This window comes from Equus quagga, chromosome 6, assembly GCF_021613505.1.
Source record: "Equus quagga isolate Etosha38 chromosome 6, UCLA_HA_Equagga_1.0, whole genome shotgun sequence".
Classification (NCBI taxonomy): domain Eukaryota; kingdom Metazoa; phylum Chordata; class Mammalia; order Perissodactyla; family Equidae; genus Equus; species Equus quagga.
In genome coordinates this window covers 17,069,747-17,090,960 of record NC_060272.1, presented here as the reverse complement: position 1 = coordinate 17,090,960, position 21,214 = coordinate 17,069,747, and the positions used below count along the sequence as shown (strand labels likewise).

General features: G+C 42.2%; 1 protein-coding gene across 2 annotated transcripts in view; it reads right to left on the bottom strand.

The window, feature by feature from the left end:
* DZIP1 (DAZ interacting zinc finger protein 1) overlaps nt 1-18,587 on the bottom strand; it is a 56,159-nt gene extending 37,572 nt beyond the window's left edge. For both annotated transcript variants that reach the window (XM_046664838.1, XM_046664839.1), the window contains exons 1-8: nt 18,547-18,587; nt 17,768-17,866; nt 17,191-17,405; nt 16,187-16,435; nt 15,540-16,097; nt 7,326-7,410; nt 4,369-4,493; nt 1,572-1,733 (exon numbers count right to left, since the gene is read on the bottom strand). In XM_046664838.1, the coding sequence (XP_046520794.1) occupies nt 1,572-1,733; nt 4,369-4,493; nt 7,326-7,410; nt 15,540-16,097; nt 16,187-16,222 (966 nt within the window). In that variant the 5' untranslated portion in view covers nt 16,223-16,435; nt 17,191-17,405; nt 17,768-17,866; nt 18,547-18,587. The remainder of the gene's footprint in view (nt 1-1,571; nt 1,734-4,368; nt 4,494-7,325; nt 7,411-15,539; nt 16,098-16,186; nt 16,436-17,190; nt 17,406-17,767; nt 17,867-18,546) is intronic.
* Between the last annotated feature and the right edge of the window lie 2,627 nt (nt 18,588-21,214).

The following is a 21,214-nucleotide window of genomic DNA, read 5'->3' as shown; positions in this document are numbered from 1 at the left end:
CACAAAAGATCACATATCGTATGACTCAATTTATAGGAAATGTCCAGAACAGGCAGACCCATAGAGAGAGAAAGCAGATCCGCGGTTGTCGGGGCCCTGGGTGGGAGGGAGGGAGGTGGGGAGTGAGGGCTAACGGGTACAAGGTCTCTTCTTGGGGTGATGAAATGTTCTAAAATGACTGTGATGATGGCTGCATAACTCTGTGAACATGCTAAAAACCACCGAATTGTACACTTTAAGTGGATGAATTGTACGGTATGTGAACTATATCTCAAAGCTGTTTAAAAAAAAAAGGAGTAGTAAAAAAAAAAAAAAAGTCCTTTGTGGGGGAAAGTCCTATTCTACAATGATCCTGGGGCAGAGAGCAGGGAGCAGGACCATAGAAGGAATCTTGGGCAAAAGAACTGTAATTGGCAGCTTACCACGAGGGAAAAAAAATGAGTGTGGCCTTGATGGGGAAGACGTAAGAAGGCAGTCTTAAATTGGTTACCATCTAAATTCACTACTGTGGGGAATATGGCAGCCTACTTTGAGAAGGTGCCACAGATATGAGTTCAAGAGAGGCCCCTGGAGTAGACGTGGTAAAAGAAACTGTGGACAGAGAAATTATCACTGCCTAGGGATTTTCGCATCTTGCGAAATATTCTTCTTTTGACTTTTTTCAACTATTTAGAAATGCAAAAACCTTTCTCAGCTCTCAGGCTGCACAAAAGCAGGTGGTATGCCGGATATGGTGCACAGGTCGTGGTGTGCTAAGCCCTATGGGAGAGTTCTAGACATTCTAGAGAAGGATCTCAGCAGTATTCCAAAAATATCCCTCTATTTTAGTTTATAAGACGTGTTGGCCCCTAGAGGGAGCTCAAGGATCTTCCCTCGCCTCCTTTGCTTCCTTTTCTCCAAGGAAAAGGACTCAGGACTGAGCTGCCCTGTGAGCTCAGTTAATTCTTAGCTGGAGAACACTGACCGGCCACTTTCTGAGGAGGGAGCTCACCGAGGTTAAGGTCCCAGCCCAGCGAGGCGTGTCTCTGCCTATCGTCCAAGCGTGTGACCGGGCCAGTGTGCGCCAAGGCTGCTCCCATAGGGAAGGGGGGCTTATTATTTAGCCACATCCTGCTCATTCAGACCCCCTGTCCTCCTCACCAGCCAGGTCTGGGTTTGAGACACGGGCCTGGCAAAGGTTCTTCCTCTGTCTTTTTAGGTCTGCTTCCTTCGCCTCCCACATTGGTGTCTGTGTCAGCTTTTCTGGAAAGTTCCAAAACTCATGGAGGGGTTTATAGTTCAAGGCTATCAAATGCTAACCGGCTGAGGAAGGGGGGACCCTCTTCTGTGATCCAACCAAATGTATCAAATGTTCTGAACTGGGGTTTGGGACCAAAGCTCCCACTCTCAATGAAACCACTTTTCTGACTTGCTGTGTCTTCCATACGCCTTGAGTGCCCAAGACTCTCAGGGCTGTTGGCCAGGGCATGATAAAGAACTTCTGGATCCTCTGGCCATAACGCCATTCTAACACTACCTCTCAAGGCAACAACTCTACCAATACTACGAGGACTTCTAGGTTTAATACTTACGTATTCTAATGCCGAATTCTTAGAAGTTAATTCTTTAAACTCCTTCATAAACATCTCCTTGACTTTTTCCATTTCATCAACTAGTTTCTCCTTTTCTTCTTCTTTCCACCTATCAAATAACTTCAGAAATTCTTCCTCTTTTGTCTTCTGCATTTCATATTCCTGAAATTATTTTAAGACGTGGCTTTATAAGTTCTGATATGAAGCAAATATGCAAAATCTTAAATAAAAAGACATAGCTTCACCTCAAACGTGTCAGCTAGTACTGTACATTTCAGTTAGGCTTGCAATAACACTTCATATAATGGCAGATCTGTGCACAAGGATTTTTCCAAACCAAAGACAGCACACAGCATCTTTTTGTCCTTACATCCCTTAAAATACAAACACAGAGCCCCAAAGTCTCAAGGGTTCTGTGATCTGTGAACTTGTATAACAGATATGCAATGCATACAAGATACAAACATACTTTAAAAGAAAAAGGCTATTGAGCAGAAGAATCTTTCTTGATACTATAGCAGCTTGGGCAGAGTATCCCCATCTCATCCCCAAAGAACACAAATTCATATTTACATAAGCTAAATTCAAGGTCTAGTTGATCAGTCTTTGATTTCTTGATGACCTTTGTGTTTTTACCTAACTGGGGACTTGAGTAATATATGAATAAACTTGACCTAACAAACATATACAGAACACTGTACCCAACAGCAACAGAATGAGCATTCTTGTTAAACGCACAAGGAAGAGTTACTAGGATAGACCACATATTAGGCCATCAAATGAATCTCAATCAATTTAAAAAGACTGAAATCATGCAAAGTATCTTCTCCAACCACAAGGGAATGAAGCCAGAAATCAATAACAGAAGGAAAACTGGAAAATTCACAAGTACACGAAAATTAAACAACATATTCTTAAACAACCAATGGGTCAAAGAAAACTCATGAGGGGAAACAGAAAATACTCTGAGATGAGTGAAATTGAAAACACAACATACCACAAAAGGGAAGCAGCCAAATCAGGGCTTAGAAGGAAATTTATAGCTATAAATGCCTACATTAAAAAAGAAAGATCTTAGGACCAGCCCAGTGGTGTAGTGGTTAAGTTCATGTGCTCTGCTTCAGCAGACCAGGGTTTCTGAGTTTGGATCCCGGGTACGAACCTACATACCACTCACCAAGCCATGCTGTGGCAATGTCCCACAAACAAAATAGAAGAAGACTGGCACAGATGTTAGCTCAGGGAAAATCTTCCTCAAGCAAAAGAGGAGAATTGGCAACAGATGTTAGCTCAGGGCCAATCTTCCCCACCAAAAAAAAAAGAAAGAAAGAAAAAAAAAATCTCAAGAGACAAAGAAGATCATATAATGATAAAGGGATCAATTCATCAAGAAGATATAAGAATTGGAAATATTTATTTATGCATCTAACATTGGACCACCTAAATGTATAAAGTAAACACTAACAGAACTAATAGGAGAAATAAACAGCAATATATCCACAGACAAAAAAATTAGCAAACAGAGGATCTGAATAATACTATAGACCAAATGGACCTAACAGATATACACAGAAAATCCCATCCAACAGCAGCTGAATACACACTCTTTTCAAGTGCACATGGAATATTCTCCAGGACAGATTATATGTTAGGTCACAAAATAAGTCTTAATAAACTCAAGAAGACTGAAATTCTATTAAATATCTTTTCTGATCACAATGGTATGATGCTAGCAATCAGTGACTGGAGGAAAATTCACAAACACGTGAAAATTAAACCACACACTCCTGAACAACCAATGGATAAAAGAAGAAATCAAAAAGGAAATCAAATCAAAAAATTATATTGAGAGGCCGGCCCAGTGGCGCAGCGGCTAAGTTTGCACATTCTGCTTCAGCAGCCCGGGGTTCACCAGTTTGGATCCCGGGTGCAGACCTATGCACCGCTTGTCAAGCCATGCTGTAGCAGGTGTCCCAGAGATAAAGTAGAGGAAGATGGGCATGGATATTAGCTCAGGGCCAGTCTTCCTCAGTAAAAAAGAGGAGGATTGGTGGCAGATGTTAGCTCAGGGCCAATCTTCCTCAAAAAAAAAAGAAAAGAAAAGAAAAGCATATTGAGACAAACAAAAATGGAAACACAACATACCAAAACTTATGGGATGCAGCAAAAGCAGTTCTAAGCAAAAGCCTTACAGCTAGAAATCCTTACATTAAGAAAAAAGAAAGATCTCAAATAAACAACCTAACATAACACCTCAAGGAACTAGAAGACAAGAACAAACTAAGTCCAAAGTTAGCAGAAGGAAAAACATAATAAAGATTAGAACAGAAATAAATGAAATAGAGAATAAGAAAACAATAGAAAATACCAATGAAACTAAGAGCTGGTGTTTTGAAAAGATAAAAAAATTTGACAAACCTCTAGCTAGCATAACCAAGAAAAAAAAAAGAGAAAATTCAAATAAAATTATAAATGAAAGAAGCAACATTACAACTGATACCACAGAAATACAAAGGATCATAAGAGACTACTATGAACAATGATAAGCCAACAAATTGGATAATCTAAAAGAATGCATAAATTCTTAGAAACATACAACCTACCAAGACTGAATCATGAAGAAACAGAAAATCTGAATGGATCAATAACGAGTAAGAAGATCGAATCAGTAGTCAAAACCTTCTCAACAAAGTAAAGCCAGGACCAGATGGCTTCACTGGTGAATTCTATCAAACATTTAAAAGGAATCAACGCCAATTCTCCCAACATACTGTTGTTTCGGAATTGGGTATCGTACCTTAGAGAATCTGACTGCATGGGCGTGCTGTGCAGCCTCCAGCTGAGACTTGGTGAGCTGAAGCTGCTCCTTCAACATGTCAATCTCATTCTGGAGCTTATCAGTCTGTGCCGTTTTCTTATACTCTGTTGCAACAGAAATATCTTGTTAAAATAGCACCTCTTATGAAACCCATCTGAAAACTTATGGGGTATAGTCCTACTGATAAAACAAAGTAAATGCCTCTTACTTGGGATATTACTTTTTTCATGCCACGTGGGCCAATTTTTGCTCTTTAGTGTTTATTTGCAGCCCTTTGTATTATTGGGCGCTGAATTATTCTTAGCAGATTCTTTCAGCCACTGTGTTGGGTATCCTACAGGGACAGTGTGAGAGCCCATTCAGGGAGCAATAATGGTGACAAGAATAATTCTGGTTTCTTTGACCCAAGGGCACTCTGGGCTCTTCTTCAATGCCTGTCCCAATCAGAGAAGGTAAGCAAGGGCTTCCACTGTAGGTACCACCATAGTTAAATCTCTACGGTCACCATCCTTCTGGATCCCACCAAACTCTCTTGAGAGCCCCATCAGTGCTAAGACAAGCAGAGGCTGGCATTCAGATTGCAAACTCGGGCCATAACCTGTCACTGGGCAAAAACGAAGTACTGAAAAGTTGTAAAAGGAAGCAACAAGTGAAGGGAAGAATACTTATGTACATGTACTTACATGCAGATGTACACATGACTGAATGGATATACATGTGTCTGTGAGTGTAGACATGAAAGGTATGGAAACCAAAGTAGAAAGTCAGAATCTCAAAGATGACCTGAAGAAATAATACTCATTTCAGAGTCTGAAATACTCTCTGAAATGAGTATGAGATAGAATAAGATACTGAAACAGAAGAGAAAGAAGGTCAGTTTCACACTGAAGAATGGTAGATTAATTAAAATATTAAATCTTTCCAATTTCTCCAATATATTGCTAAATTGTATCAGTGGTCCATGGCTTATAAATGGAATTTTATGCTGTTTATATTGTTTATACAAAGCTTAGCAATTTCCTAAATAAATCTACTTACCTGAAATAGGTAGGAATGGAAACAGACCGGCCCAAAAGGGAGGGGAAAGCAAGCACTGAGTAACAAGCTGGAAGTACACACGTTTAGATACTGAAAACACTTAAGATCTGCAGTGACCTGCAGAATGCTTTGATCTGCTCCTGGGGAAACAAACTTTGCATTCTTTGCTTTTGAGAACATTTAGACAGCAGGAAGTCTGGTTCCTTGGTAAGCCATAGAACCCCTCTCCTCGCTTGCTTCTTCAATTTCCCTCTCAACGCATTGGTTATTTCACATCAGCACCCAAACACATCATAGTATCTCCCACATCAAAAAATGCAAAAATTTTCCCTTGGTCCCACATTTCCCTCCAGGTAACGCCTCGTGTCTCTGCTTTCCTTTCTAGTAAACGATACTGAAAGAAATGTCTGTAATCAACATGACTAACTCCTTGCCTGATTCTCAGCTCAGCTCATTCCAGTGGGGCTTTTATCCCCACCAATACAATGAAGCTGCCATGTCAAGGTCACCAACAGCCACGGTGACAATAATGGTCAATTCTCAGTCTTCATCTTTACTTTGCGCCTCGGGAACATTTGATACAACTGACCACTGCCTCCTTCTTGAAACACTTACTTCCCTGGGTTTCTATGACAACACACTCCCGTTTCCCTCGTGCCTCCAAAACTGCTATTTCTCACTCCTCTGCTGCTCCTCGTGAGCTCCTAGTGTTGGGAGAGCCTCGGGGATGGCACTCAGCCATCTTCTCTTCTCTGTCTAGGTGATCTCATCCAGCCACGCTCTGCTAATGACTTCCAGGTTTATATCTCCAGCCTTGGCCTCTACCTTGACCTCCAGACCTTGAGCATCTCCACCTGCATGGTGATTGTATGTGTGACTTAAGTTTACCCACAGCCAACAGAATCTCTCCATTCTCCTTCCTCCCTCAATCTGCTTTCCACTCCTAGGTCCCCATCTTGGTAAATGTCACCACTATCCACCCAAACATATAGGACAATAACTTAGGACCATCTTTGCTTCATCTCTTCCTCTTATGCTGTCATATCTTTGTGGGCTCTGTCTCTGGAATATATCCTCTCCATCTTCACTTCTCTCATCTTCCCTGGTAGCATCCTGGTCTGGCTGCCATCTTCTCTTACCTGGGCTACTCTTGCAGCCTCCTTACTCTCCCACCTGCTTCCACCATTGCCCCTACAGTCTATTCTCCACCTCCAGCTAAAGAGGTCATTTTAAGGTAGAAATTAGACCATGTCCTTCCTACTTAAAACCTTCCAGTGGATTCCCATTATGCTTATAAAAACACCCACATTGCTAGCTAGGGCATTCAAGGCCCCATGTGAGCTGGCCCCTTCCTTTCTAACATCATCACACACCACTGCCTTGTTCTCTCTACTCCACCAACCTTCTATCTGCTCCCGTCACACTCCCCACAAGCAGAGTTCCCCTTGCCTGGGATATTCATTTCCCAGATTTTCCCCAGGCTGGAACCTCCTCATCATTCTGGTCTCTGATCAAATATCACCTCCTTAGTGAGGCCTTGGCTGACCACCTGGAGTCACTCTCCATCTCATTCTCCTGCTTTATTTTCTTTGTTGCATTTGCCACCATTTGAAAAAATCCCTCATTCATTTGCTTAAGCATGTCTCCTCCGCCCCTCCTGTTCTAGAATGTAAGACTCGGGAGAACAGGACTCGGTCTGTTTCACTTGTGGCTGTACCCCCAGCCCCTAGTGCGGTACATGGCAAAGAGTAGGGGCTCAACATTTACTTAACGAATGAAGAAGGACTACGACGCTTTCTTTTAAAAGGATTGAGAGATACACTGGACCATGTCTCACTGAAAAAAAGAAAAAGGTACCAGAAAGAAAAGAGCTCTTTGAAGTTGAGCCCATCACTTACCCAGGTGAGAATCTTCAGGGTGGCGACGCTGGATATGACTTTGTAGAAAAGCTTGGTTCATAAAGGCCTTGTCACAAAAATGGCACTGAAACAGAGAGCGCAGCAAATTCAAGTGTCTGTAATGACTCTCCTTCCACCTAATTTCAATCAAAATTTGGGTACCGGAAGCAGTACCTCTTGGGGCTTTCTCCTAAAAGATACTGTCCTGGCCAATGATACTGACAGCATGACTAAAAAGACAAATATAAAACCAGGGTATTCCTCCCAAACTGAGCACAAGGCAGTGAAAAGCATCTCTGGACAGTTAAAGCAGACCTTCCTGCTAGTTTCTGGAACCCATGATGCTGCTCTGGTTAGACTGGTGGTTCCCAGCCTTGTTCAGGACTGTTCACCAACTTGTGCAGGACACTCCAGCCACGCTAGCCTTCTTTCTGTCCCTCAAGTAGGCCAACCTCAGAGGCTTTGCATGAGCTCATCCCCTGCCAGAATCTTTCCCAGATCTCCCCATGGCTGGCTCCTTCTTGACTCTGATGTCGTTTATGGAGCATCTTCCACACTGGAGATGAGCAACACGTCCTCAGGAAGATCTTCCCAGATGATCCTCCCACCAGTCGCTGTCCCATCACGTTGTCTCATTTTCATCATTGTACAGATCACAGTTAATATTTTCACATTTATTTACTTGTTTATTGTGCCCAGCCCAATCCCTCCAGGTTCTAGAATGTCAGCTTCCTGAGAGCATGGACTCTATCTTATTCAAGCTTTATTTCCAGAGCTCAGCATTACTAAATGATTGAACAAATGCTTGGAAATATCTGACCTACTAAAATGAATTTACTGAGGGGAAAAACAAAATCAAGTCCACCAATATGTTTCTTTTTTCACTTTAATGCTGATTCAGACTTTAAGCAAAAATTCAACTTGTTTCATCTATATCCTCACCCCTGGATTATTCTGAAGTAAATCCTGGATTTATATATTTCATTGGTCAATATTTCAGAATCTATCTCTAAAAGATAAAGACTTTTCTTTTAACACAATTATAATATGATTATTCCACCTTTAAGTATATGAAAATTAATTCCTCAATATCAACAAATATCCAACCATTTATTTTTTCCCCAGTATTTCCCACATTGTCTTAAAAGAAATTTTTATAGTTTGTTTGTTTTGAATCAGGATGCAAATAAGGCTGATACCTTAATTTTCTTTTAGTTCTTAGATTTCCCCTCCATCTCTCTTTTTTCCTGGCAATTCTTTTGCTAAAGAAACCGAACATTCGTCCTTCAGAGTTTCTCTCAGTTTGGATTTTGCTGTTTCATTTCCACGGTGCCATTTACATGTTCTTCCATTCCCTGTATTGCCTTCCTCTTAATCAGTATAATTGTATCAGCACTGCAGGTTCTAGTTTCCTAGAAAACTATCATTATGGTATATTTCTCGGCATTGCATTTCAGAGACTCTTTAAGGCATCTTTTCAGCCTTCTCTGCTCATGACAACAGCTCTGGTTCCCTCACAGTACTTTAGGGACAGCCCACACTGACTCAGATGTAAGTGCAGGCTCTAGCACTATGCACAGCACTGGAGAAAGGAAAGGATGAGGACATCTGGAAAAATGTAACTTCTAATTTCTAAAAATGGAAAATATATATTTTAACTATTTGAATAATACAGAAGAGTCATGAGATCACGGTAAGAAGGGGTTCCTATTCCAACAAGAAAAGACTGGCATTTTAACTACATCAAAAGGAAAAAACTTCTGTATGACAAAAGATACCAAAACAAAGCTAAGAGACTTTCAGTTTCTGAAGCCACATGTAAAGGGCTTGGAAAGTACCACTTCCTCCTAACAAGTAAAAAGCTGAACAGATTGAAAAATCAACAGTTCTTCTTGGATCTGTAAGAGAGGGGAGGACATAGAGCAAAGCTCTGCCCCTAACCTTGAGAGACAGACAAGTAAACACAGGGAGTCATGGCTTACTGGAGCAGAGATGCACCAGAGTGGGAACCAGTGCTAGGGAGGAGAAATCGGAATTGTAATTGACAAATTGCTGGAGGCTCAGAGTGGATGACAAGTCTGAGAGTTAAAAACTCCAGAGCAGAGGTGAACTTTCTCAACTTGGAAAAGACTATCTACAAAAACCTACAGCTAATATTACTCTTAGTGGTGAGAAACTTGAAGCTTGCCCACTATGATCAGGTACAAGGTAAGGATATGCCTCTCACCACTGCTTTTCAACATTGTACTGAAGTCCTCAGTAATGCAATAAGGCAAGAAAATGAAATAAAAGGTATACAGACTGGGAAGGAGGTAGGAGAACTGTCTTTGTTTGCAGACAACATGACTGTCTATGTAGAAAATCCAAAACAATTGACAAAAAACTCCTGGAACTATTAACCAGGTATAGCAAAGTTGCAGGATAGAAGCTTTATACACAAAAGTCAATTGCTTTTCTATATCCCAGCAATGAACAAGTGGAATTTGAAATTAAAAACACAACACCACTTACATCAGCACTCCCTAAAATGAAATAATTAGGTATAAATCTAACAAAATATGTCCAAGATCTATATAAGGAAAGCTATGAAATTCTGATGAACAAAATCAAATAAAAACTAAACAAATGGGTATCTATGCTAATGAATAGGAAGATTCAACATTGTCAAGATGTCAGTTCTTCCCAATTTGATCTATAATGATCAATGCAATCCCAATCAAAATCTCATCAAGCTCTTTTGTGAATATTGACAAACTGATTCAGAAGTGTATACAGAAGGCCAGAAGGCGCACATAGCCAACACAATACTGAAGGAGAAAGACAAGGTTGGAAGACTGACACTACCTGACTCTAAGACTTTCCATAAGATACAGTAATCAAGACAGTGTGGTAACAGCTAAAGAACAGACAAATAGATAAATGGAACAGAAACAGAACCGAAAGCCCAGAAACAAACCCATATAACTACACTCAACTAATTTTTGACAAAGAAGCAAAAGCAATACAATGAAACAAAGATAGTCTCTTCAACAATGGTGCTGGAATAACTGGACATCCCTATGCAAAAAAAAAAAAAAATCAATATAGATACAGACCTTATAGCCTTCAAAAAATCTAACTCAAAATGGATCACAGACCAAAATGTAAAATGCAAAACTATAAAAATCCTAGAAAACAACAAAGGAGAAAACATAGATAATGTCACTTAAGGCGATGTCTTTTTATATACAACACCAAAGACAGGATCCACGAAAGAAATAATTGATAAGCAGGACTTCATTAAAATTAAAAACTTCTGCTCTGTAAAAAACTATGTAAAGAGAAGGAATACAAAAGCCAGAGACTGAGAGAAAATATTTGCAAATCACACAACTGATAACGGGTTCTTATCCAAAATACACAAAGAACTCTTAAAACTTAACCAAAAGATAAAAAACAACCCAACTATAAAATGGACTGAAGACCTTAACAGACACCTGAGCAAATGAGCTATACAGATGGCCAATAAGCATATGAAAAGATGCTCCACATAGTAGGTCATCAGGGAAATGCAGATTAAAACAATGAGATATCACTACACACCTACCAGAATGGCCAAAATACACAGCACTGACAACACCAAATGTTGGCAAGGATGTAGAGTAACAGGAACTGTCATTCACTGCTGGTGGGAATGCAGAATGGTACAGCCACTTTTGCATGTCTTACAAAACTAAACATACTCTTACCATATAATCCAGCAATCATACTCCTTGGCATTTACCCAAAGGAATTAAAAACTTTTGTCTACACAAAAACCTGCACATGGATGTTTATAGCAGCTTTATTCATAATTTCCAAAGCTTGGAATCAAACAAGATGTTCTTCTGTAGGTGAATGGATAAATAAACTGTGGTCCATCCAGACAATGGAATATTATTCAACACTAAAATAGAAATGAGCTATCATCCCATGAACAGACATGGAAGAACCTTAAATGCATATTACTAAGTGAAATAAACCAATCTGAAAAGGCTACATCCTGTATGATTCCAACTATATGACATTGTGGAAAAGGCAAAACTAAGGAGAGGTGGTAAAAAGATCAGTGGTTGCCAGGGGTTGTGGGAGGCAGCAATAAATAAATGGAGCACAGAGGATTTTTAGGGCAGTGAAAATAGTCTGTATGATACCGTAATGATGGATACAATGTCATTAAACATCTGTCCAAGCTCATGGAATATACAACACCAACAGTGAACCCTAATGTAAACTATGCACTTTAGGTAATTCTGATGTGTCAATGAAGGTTTATCAATTGTAATAAATGCCCCACTCTCGTGGGGGATGTTGATAATGGGGGAAGTTATGCATGTGTGGGGGCAGGGAGGTATACGAGAACTTTCTGTATCTTTCCCTCAATTTTGCTGTGAACCTAAAATTGCTCTAAAAAAGAAATACCTTAAGTTCACACAAAAACCTGCACATGAATGTTCATATCAGCATTATTTATTATTTCCAGTATTTTACAGCCAAATACTAGAACCAGGCAAGATATCCTTCAAAGGTGAAAGGTTAACAAACTCTGATACATGTACACCCTGGAATACTAGTCAGTTAAAAAAAAAATGGATGGATTATTGAAACACGAACAGCTTGGTCTGTCAGCCCCCAAAGCCAACACTATCCGATCTATCATCACTGGGATTAAAAGGTACTTGATAATAGATCTTACAGGAACTAGAAACTTAATAAAAGTCAGATCATTCTTCATAGCGAGTAGTAGCAGGAGGTGCAGGAATCCTATTTATTGCACAAAGACTACCTTAGAAATAATAAAGTTCCCTTTCAGGATGACACGAAGGAATTCTATATAACCTGGAATCAAATTTCCCCATTAATAAAATAATTACAAGACTTTTAAAAAATGCTTTGAAAAGGTATCCTCTAAAACCCTTTACATTTTCTTAAAAAGACAGTTTTATATATATCTATGATAAATACGTGTATATGAATTTGATATACAGACGAATGATATACACTTCTATTTTGAAGGAGTATCCCATAAAGCATTTTTAGAAAAGAAAAGAAGTGACATGAATTGAGAAAAGTTAGGTACTATTAACTATTCATAGAAAGGAATCTGATGTTCTTTCTATGACAACCCCAGGAATAGAATATGTTGAATTATGTTCAGTATACTTAGTTTAAGAATGTAGACTACATGTAAATTATATGCTGTGTAAAACAGGTAAATGTCTTAATACAACTTCCATTCAAAATCATTAAAAAATGAAACACATTTAGTATAGTGGAATTAACATGAGAACTCAGTAAGGATTCCTTTACCAAAATGAAGTGAGATGGAGGTTCTCTACTCTTCTAGGTGTTTTCTGGGACCTCTCAAAGACAACAGCAGAGAGTAGTGGATAAAGAAACCAACATTTCCACTGTGCCTACTCAGAGCGAAGCCCTGTTATATCATTATCTTATTTAATTCCCACGGTAACCACTTTATCCATGAAGAAATCAAAGTTCAGAAAAGTTAATTCAGAGCATTATCGGTTAGCATATTTGAACCTATGTCTCTCTGACTGCAAAATGCATGCTTTTTCTCCTCCCCAACAATCGTCTCCAACTCCAAGGGGCTGAAAAATTGGAACGAGGGAGAGAAACTCACTGACAGATTCCAAAATCTGCCTGTGTTGTTGGAGCCTGGAGAGGAGTCTGAGTCTTCCAGCTACGAAAACAGAAGGTCTTCTTAGAATGAGTCTACATCCTGTTATGATCCACTGGCATTCTTTAATTTTCAAAAATAATCTGATAGCCAGATCATTGGTACATATTGGTCTTTACATACAGCCATCAGACTTCCTCAGCTGTTGGAGGTCTGTATCTAAACACAAATTCATGACTGCATGCTAAAGTCAAATAACTATTTAAACAAACTTCATCGTCTTCCCATAAATCTTATTATAGACCAAATATCCCCAGCTTACAAACCTGAAGTTACAATGATTATAATCCTGTGAAACCCAAGCTAGCTTACATGCCAATTATTCTGAGCAGCTGTCTTTGAGTACCTCTCCCTGAATCACTGATCGCTATCAGTGACCTCTGGCCTCCTTTTCTATACCTCCACTATTCAGGCTCCTAAAAAGAAATGAGTATTCGCAAAGAGGTCACAGGCAGTCACAGCTCGCTACCGGGAAGCCACTGCAGAAATCAACATCCACCTGTCAGATGCTGTTTACTGAGCCTTCCTCATGGACTTCTCAGAGCAACCCTAAAGGGCAACTACTACTAATGTTCTCACTTTCCAGATGAGGAAACTGAGGTTTAGAAGTTAAATGACTTGCACAATGGAACAGCTAGAATTCAAACCCAGGCAGTCTAACTCTGGAATTGTCACACTAAAGCGCTTACACTGCTCAGATTCCATAAAGAGACAATGGCAAGCCACTTGAGAGACGGCAGAGTGTACCTGTACTATACTAAGTCCTACCTCTTCTCACTCACACCTGAGCACACCATGCAGTTAATACTGTCATTCAGAGAGTCTGCTGAGGGGCCAAGAGTTGGCAGGTGTCACTGGTTTGATAAACCTGAGCCATTACCTTTTTATCCTTATGTATCATTCACATTTTTAAATCTTTATTTCCTAACAGTTATTTCTATAATAACCAAAAGAATGAAAAAATGTTTATAAATACAGAATTCCCATGTTATAGGTTTTAACGTTTTACTGATTACCACCAAAGCTAGATAAACTTTTTTAAATGTTTAAATAGAACCCATTCAATTCACTGTATGGGAAATATATTTATAAACAGCCATCTCAGCACGACTTATAAATATTTAGTTTTTAAATGGCATTTATGAAACAAATAGGAAATTAGCAACATGAAGTATCATTTGAAGATTGTACCTCAGGGTTATGTATCCAAGACTAAACACTAAGCCTTTCCAACAGTATTCTTTCCCAACTGTTCACTCATCTTAAACACACTGCTCTCAGTACTCCTGGGGGATCAGTCCTAAGCACTATTAACCATCACATTCTGCATCCTACGCCCAGTTCTTCACATTCACTCATGCCACTACTACTTAAATCCACCGAGATCTTTTAAGCCGTATTTAGCCAAAATGACTAGAATGTGTAGGTGTGAAACCAACCTTGTCAGTCTATTGCTTACTTTATTATCTTTATCTAACATTGTTGATACCTTCTGCACTTCCTCCATCTAACTGGTCAAATGCATATACTCTGATTTCTGTTATACTCAAGAATTACAATATATATCTTAGGCTCAAAGTCTAACTCATAATAGTTGCATATGAAGACAAGAAAAACAGGGGCCAGCCTGGTGGCGCAGCGGTTAAGTTTGCACATTCCACTTCTTGGTGGCCCAGGGTTCGCCAGTCCGGATCCCGGGTGCAGACATGGCACCGCTTGGCAGAAGCCATGCTGTGGTAAGCATCCCATATATAAAGTAGAGGAAGATGAGTACGGATGTTAGCTCAGGGCCAGGCTTCCTCAGCAAAAAGAAGAGGATTGACAGTCGTTAGCTCAGGGCTAATCTTCCCCAAAAAAGAAAAAAAAAAGACCAGAAAAACAAAATTTTTAAATTTTTAGTGAGTGTTCTTGTTCTTAGGAATTATACACACTGAAATATTTAGGAGTCTGCAACTTATGGTCAAGTGGTTCAAAGAGGATAATATGTGTATAAACGCAGGAAATAAAGCAAATGGACAAACGTTAATAATTGGTGAATCTGGGAGAAGAGTATATGGAAGTTCTCTGTGCTATTCTTGCAACTTTTCTGTAAGTTTGAAAATATTTTGAAATTAAAAAACACCACAGATGTAATCATTCCAAGATAGAGCAGCGGCAGATCTCAACAGCAATTTGTACATGATTTCTTTCTCATCACATCAATTAGCAGGAAACAGCTTCTTAAACAACCAGCATTTAGATGAGTTCAATAAAGCACTGCAGACAACATTACTTGCTTAATTATTAATCTTACGGTCGTCTACAGAAGGTAACGAACCATGTCATCTGTTGGTTAAAATTACTGTTTTGCTTAAATACGCTATTTCTTTTGATTTATAGTACAAATCTTTAAAAAAAAAAAAAGGCAATGACAGAAGAAAGGACTCTCAATATGCCGGCCAGTGGGAATTACGGAGGATTTTCTTGGATTATGAATGGTAATCACAACAGTTTCCCACCTGGTAATAGCTGGCTTTGGCCTCGATCATCAGCTGCTGGGTCGAGATCATCTTTTTCCTGCGTTTACACTCTTCCTTGAGTAACTTGATCTCCCCCGCCTGCTTGGTGAGGAGCTTCTTGCTCTGCTCGCAGTCGGCGAGGCTCAGGCGCAGCCGCTCCTCCAGGTGGTGCAGCTGCGAGGTGAGGAACTCCTGCGAGTGCAGCAGGTACTCGATGGTGAGCTGCGCCAGGCGGATGAGCTTCAGCAGCACCGGGTCTACCCCCGACTGGCAGTGCGGGCACTTCTCGTCCTCCAGCTTGCAGAAGGTGATGTTCATGATGTTCTCCTGCAGCGTGAGCACATCCACGGCCCCAGCCACCTTGTCCACGTCGATGGCGCTCAACCGCCGCCAGTCCACGCTCTCCAGCCGCGGCCGGAACTGGAAGAAGGGCAGGGGGCCCGAAGCCGCGCTGGGAGGGGCACAGGCCATGGAGGCCGCGCCCCCTGCGGCAGCTGCGGGGGCGTCGGGACCCTCCAGGCCATTGGCGAGCGGGTAGTACACGTGCTTCTGGAAGGGCTGCGGGAAAGAGACAGCGCGGGGGTGGTCGGGGAGCTGGGAGTCTTGTGCAGCCCGTGCCGCCCCCAGCTCGGCATCCCGCCTCTTACCATGCTTGGAAGCAAATCCGCCGCCTGTGCTGGCATCGGGGGAGGGGGCGGTGCCGTCTACCCGGCCCGGGCCGCCTCCAAAGCCGCCGCCGCCCCACCCTTACGGAGTGGGAGAAGGCCAGGTCCCGGGCGGCGGCGACGATGGCCTAAGGTCCGGGCGTCCAGGCCGTTGCTGTAGTAACGCCCTGGGCTGGGACCTGGAGGCAAAGGGCGCGCCGGCCCCCGCGCGGTCAGCGTGCGCCCAGCGCCCTGCGGGACCAAAGAAGACCACGTCGACGAGCCCGAGCGGACGTCCCCTCGGAGAGGACACCTCCTGAGAGCCAGCCTCCCGGGGCATGGGTCTCGCTGGCCTTTCGGCTGGACACTCCATTTTTCTAAAGCGTGGGGAGCCACATCCTCAGAACCTTTCCGTTCTAGCTGCCAGCCTCTGGTTTTTCACTCCTGTCCTCGCCTTAGGTTTTGTGATCAGAAATATCAATTCATCCTCATCTGTTACGCACAATTAGAAAATGTCAAGCAACAAAACTATGTAAAATTAAATGGGATGGGGAAGGACTGAATGCAGAAGGGCATGAAGACATTTTTGGGATATAATAAAAATGTCCTATATTTTGATTGTGCTGTTGATCACCCAGGCATACACATTTATCAAAATTCATCGAATTGTACACTGAAAATTAAGGGTGCATTTTGTATATTATACCTCCATAAAGTTGTTTAAAATATTAAATTTGTATCAGAGTTATATTTGATGGCAGTGTTTCCAAATTTCTTACATCCGAGATACTTTTTAAAATGGAGTCTTTCTTACTCTATGGGTTGGTGGCCTAAGTATTACATTCTGATAGAAATACAAACCAAAGAACCACCCCCCCAAATATGTAATATTTTACTAGTCTTTCCAAAAGGATACATTTTCAAAATGTGAAGGTAAAAACAATTATGTGGAGGGGAACTTTAACTATCAGCTTCACCACCAGGTTTTACAGGGCCCTTGTATTTACCTTACAAACTTGTGTGTCCACTGCATTCTTTTTTTCTGGAGAGGCTAAAATATTTCTAGCAGCAACTTGTAGACCTCAGGCCTCTCATTCTTGAGGTCTTCTGGGGGCTGCCTGTGGTTACCACAGAAATCAATGAGCTGAGGAAAAGCCAGACATTCCTCCGTCCACCGGGCAGTCCCTGCTTGGACCAACATTCAGGAAAGTTTTCCTCTTTCCTAGTAGTCAAAGAACAGAAGAACGGAAAATACAATTCACAGGAACTGGAAGCAAAGTTGTAGTATCAAATATTTTTGGGCACTTTCCAGGTATCGTGAACTAGAAGTAACTCCATATGAAAGGATCCAGGAAATAAAGCACACACTTCATGACTTCATAGAAACCATACATCTCAATAACTTTTACTGGACATTTGGGGGAAAAAAGAACTATTAACGATTCACACAGCTTGGCATAAAAGTGTTCAAGACCTAGGTTCAAAGTTTGATTCTTCCATTTACTTGCTGCCTGCTTTAGAACAAGTTACGTCAGCCCCAGGCCTCAGTTTCCCTATCTGTTTAGAGGGTGTGAGGATACTGACCTGGCGGATCTGTGGACTGTGGGCTCCATCCACTGGGCTGCAGGATCAGCGGGAACAAGGGCCGTGGTTTCCTCTTGCTCACCGTTATATCCCCAGCACCTAGCATAGGACAGGCACGGAGAGGCGTTAAGAATTTGCCCAACGGACACGTGGATAAAGAATGATCGAATGAATTAAGAGCTTAGTTAAGGAAATGTCAGCTCCCGGCCTTTATCCCTCCTATTTTCTGGGCCTCTCGCCTGTTAGGGGGATTCATCCACGACCCGGGCCCAGGCCCTTGAAGCTGAACGTGGGAGACAGTCCGCGCGCCCCCACTGCAGTCCGAGGAGGAAGCGCGCGGGGCCCTAGACGCCCATCTCCGTTAGCTGCCACCACTCCGGCTCCAGGCGCCGAGCTGTTGGCCACCTTCGCCCCTTGGTTGAATCTCAGTCGCAAGATGGCCGGAACAGGAAAGAAGGGGGCATGCTTTTCCGTTCTCTCCGTTTCCCACCCCCTGGCAGCGCCTCCCGCCCCGGGGGCACGGCGGGGCCGGCCAGCCGAACCCGCAAAGACAAAAGCCGAACCCGCAAAGACAAAGGCCGAGGAACGTGGGCCCCAGTGGGCCCTTGGCGCCGCCCCTTAGAAGGCAAATGGGGAGTGGGAACTGCGCCAGCGGGGTCTACATTTCCTCGGCTCGCAGCCAGGGGAAGAGAGAGGAAGGCCCATCTTCGCGACCACCGAGATGCCCCGTCCACCGCCGGCTTCCATGGTCTCCTGGCGCATCCCGGGCCTCGGCTCACCCCAGCTGCGCGCTCCTGGGCTGGGGCCGGGCGCTGCAAGCGGACTGGGGCGACGCTGGAGGCGCAGACCCCAGGGGCACTGCTGGCGCAGGCAGGGCCCGCGGAGGCCGATGAGCAGCGGCGGGCCGGGACCTTCTTCCAGGGCGCAGGATGAAGCTTGTCAGGTCTGAGCAAGTCCTGGCTAGGTGAGCCGCCTGGCGCCGCTCCGGGCCCTCCCAGACTTCCCGGTCGCGGGCGTCTTGGGATCCCCCACCCCCCTCCCGCCCCCTTCCCCTCCACGATCTGCCCCCGGCTTCTTCTCTCCGCGTCCTAGCTCCTCTGGCAGCTGGGCGGGACCGTGCGCGTCTAGACTACAGCGCTAAAATGCGCTCAGCCAATCCGGCTGTTGGTGCAGACACGTGGTGCCCCCGCGCGCTCTGTTGCTGGCGCGGGATGCTCGCCCCGGGAAGGCTTTTCAAAGAGAAGCCAGATTCACTCCTACCCTGAGGCTCTCCCCGCCCCCAGCTAGTTAATTTCCCATAGGGGCTTTATGTGAATTCGCTCCTAAGAAAGGCTGCGTTTTAATCTCAGAAGTCTGTAGATGCAAGGTACCTCAAAGAGGTTATCTAATGCAGCCCTGCAGTTGAGTGACGAGGAAAACGGGATTCAGGACTATGCACCCCAGCACAACAAGAATTTAAACCCATGTAGGTTTCTGCATCTCTTTTTGTTATGGCCACTTTAGGATGAAAGGCATGGATCTGTGTTGGTAGAAGGTTTGGCGGGGGGGAGGGAGAGGGGATGTCTTAGGTAAAGGGTAGTGTAACTAATTTTTAAAGCTAAAATTGGAACACGTGGTCTGACAGTGGCGCAAACCAGTATTTTTAAGTAATGAGCAATCCAAAAAGTATGCACTATACCATTTTAACAACCAGGCTGAGAAATATGAGTGCATCTTTTGCAAAATTTTAGTGTCTGCTGTAGCAAAAATTGTTCTTCAATTAGAAAGGAGTAACTACAGAACTTTTGCTGGATGACGTATTACTGTAAAATGCCTTTCCTTGTGCTTCTGACTGGTTCAACTTTGTACCATACTTTATCTAACATAGTAATAGCTCAGTATAAGTATTTATGTTGAATTCCTTACTTTAGTTTTTACTTGAAATCGTAAGGCCTGGGACAGCCTTGGTGTAATTTTTAAATGTTTCATTTTAAAATGCTTACATTTGAAAGAGAATCTAAGATCCCATAAAAATCCTCTAATGTAGTAGGGGTAAAGATTTCTAGGTCGACATTTCAGGCAACATAAGGTAGATAAAGCCACTGTTTTGCAAAATCGATACTGTGTACACCTTTGTGGGAGGGGGGTGTGTCTGTGTGTGTGTTGGCTGATTGTTTAATTAACATTATGTGATGATTTACCATTTGAGTTACTTGTATTCCCCATTCCCCACTGTCAGGATATTACACAACATACGCAGAATTGGAATAAATAAGACAAACCACTTTGGCATGGCATAGCAGCAATCATAAATTCTTTATCTTTGCAAACTTCTTATACCAATTACCACAGCCAAGTGAGGAGTGGCTGTGATAATTAAATCATTTTTAAAAATTTAATTATTTAGGCCTGTCTCCTCCATCAGACGATGAGACCCTCCATTGTTCTAGTACATTGAGCATGTAGTAAGTGCCCAAATAAATGTTTGTTTTTTGAAGACAGAAATGATCCTAAAAATGGTAATAGAAATATTGGTGAGTATTGATCATTTTGTATAGTAAGTAAATAACAATGTAGCTGAATTTATTTCAAATTTTTGTTTCTATTTCTTTTGTTTGAAGATAGGAAGTGTGGGAAAATGAAAATTACGTTGTGGCAGGCAGTTGTGAGGGGCGGTGGTTAGCATTATATCTATTTATCATGAAAGATTACCAGGTCTTACAGGAGTAAAATTAAAAGTTATTGAATCAGACATGTCATTTCTGTGCTTCTTTTTTGATCACTGGCTAATGTCTTTTAGTTATATCATTTATATAGTATATAGAAGAATCAGTAAATGTATACGTACAGTTTAAAGAATAATGGAGTGAATACTTGTATACTCACCACCCAGGCTAAGAAATAAAATATTCCTAGCATTTTGGAAACCCCTCTCTGTGCACCTCCCCAATCATATCCCTCTCTGTCTTCTTGTTTAACAATTGTCCTAACTTTTGGGTTAAATCATTCCCTTTTCCTTATAGTTTACACATTATGTATACATGTATATATACATATATATATATATATGTCTACACATTATATTATTTACTTGTTAAAAATTGAGTAGAGGGGCTGGCCCAGTGGCGCAGCGGTTAATTGCGCATGTTCCAATTCGGAGGCACGGGGTTCCCCGGTTCGGATCCTGGGTGCCGACATGGGACCCACTTGGCAAGCCATGCTGTGGTAGGCATCCCACATATAAAGTAGAGGGAGATGGGCATGGGTGTGAGCTCAGGGCCAGTCTTCCTCAGCAAAAAGAAGAGGATTGGCAGCAGATGTTAGCTCAGGGCTGATCTTCCTCAAAAAAAAAAAAAAATTGAGTAGCAAGCACAAACTGTGTAAAGATGAATCAGACGAGTATCTGGGTCCGTACTGCCTTTACACACAGGCAAGAGGGCTTGTGCCCCACTTGGCCCTTTAGAAAAG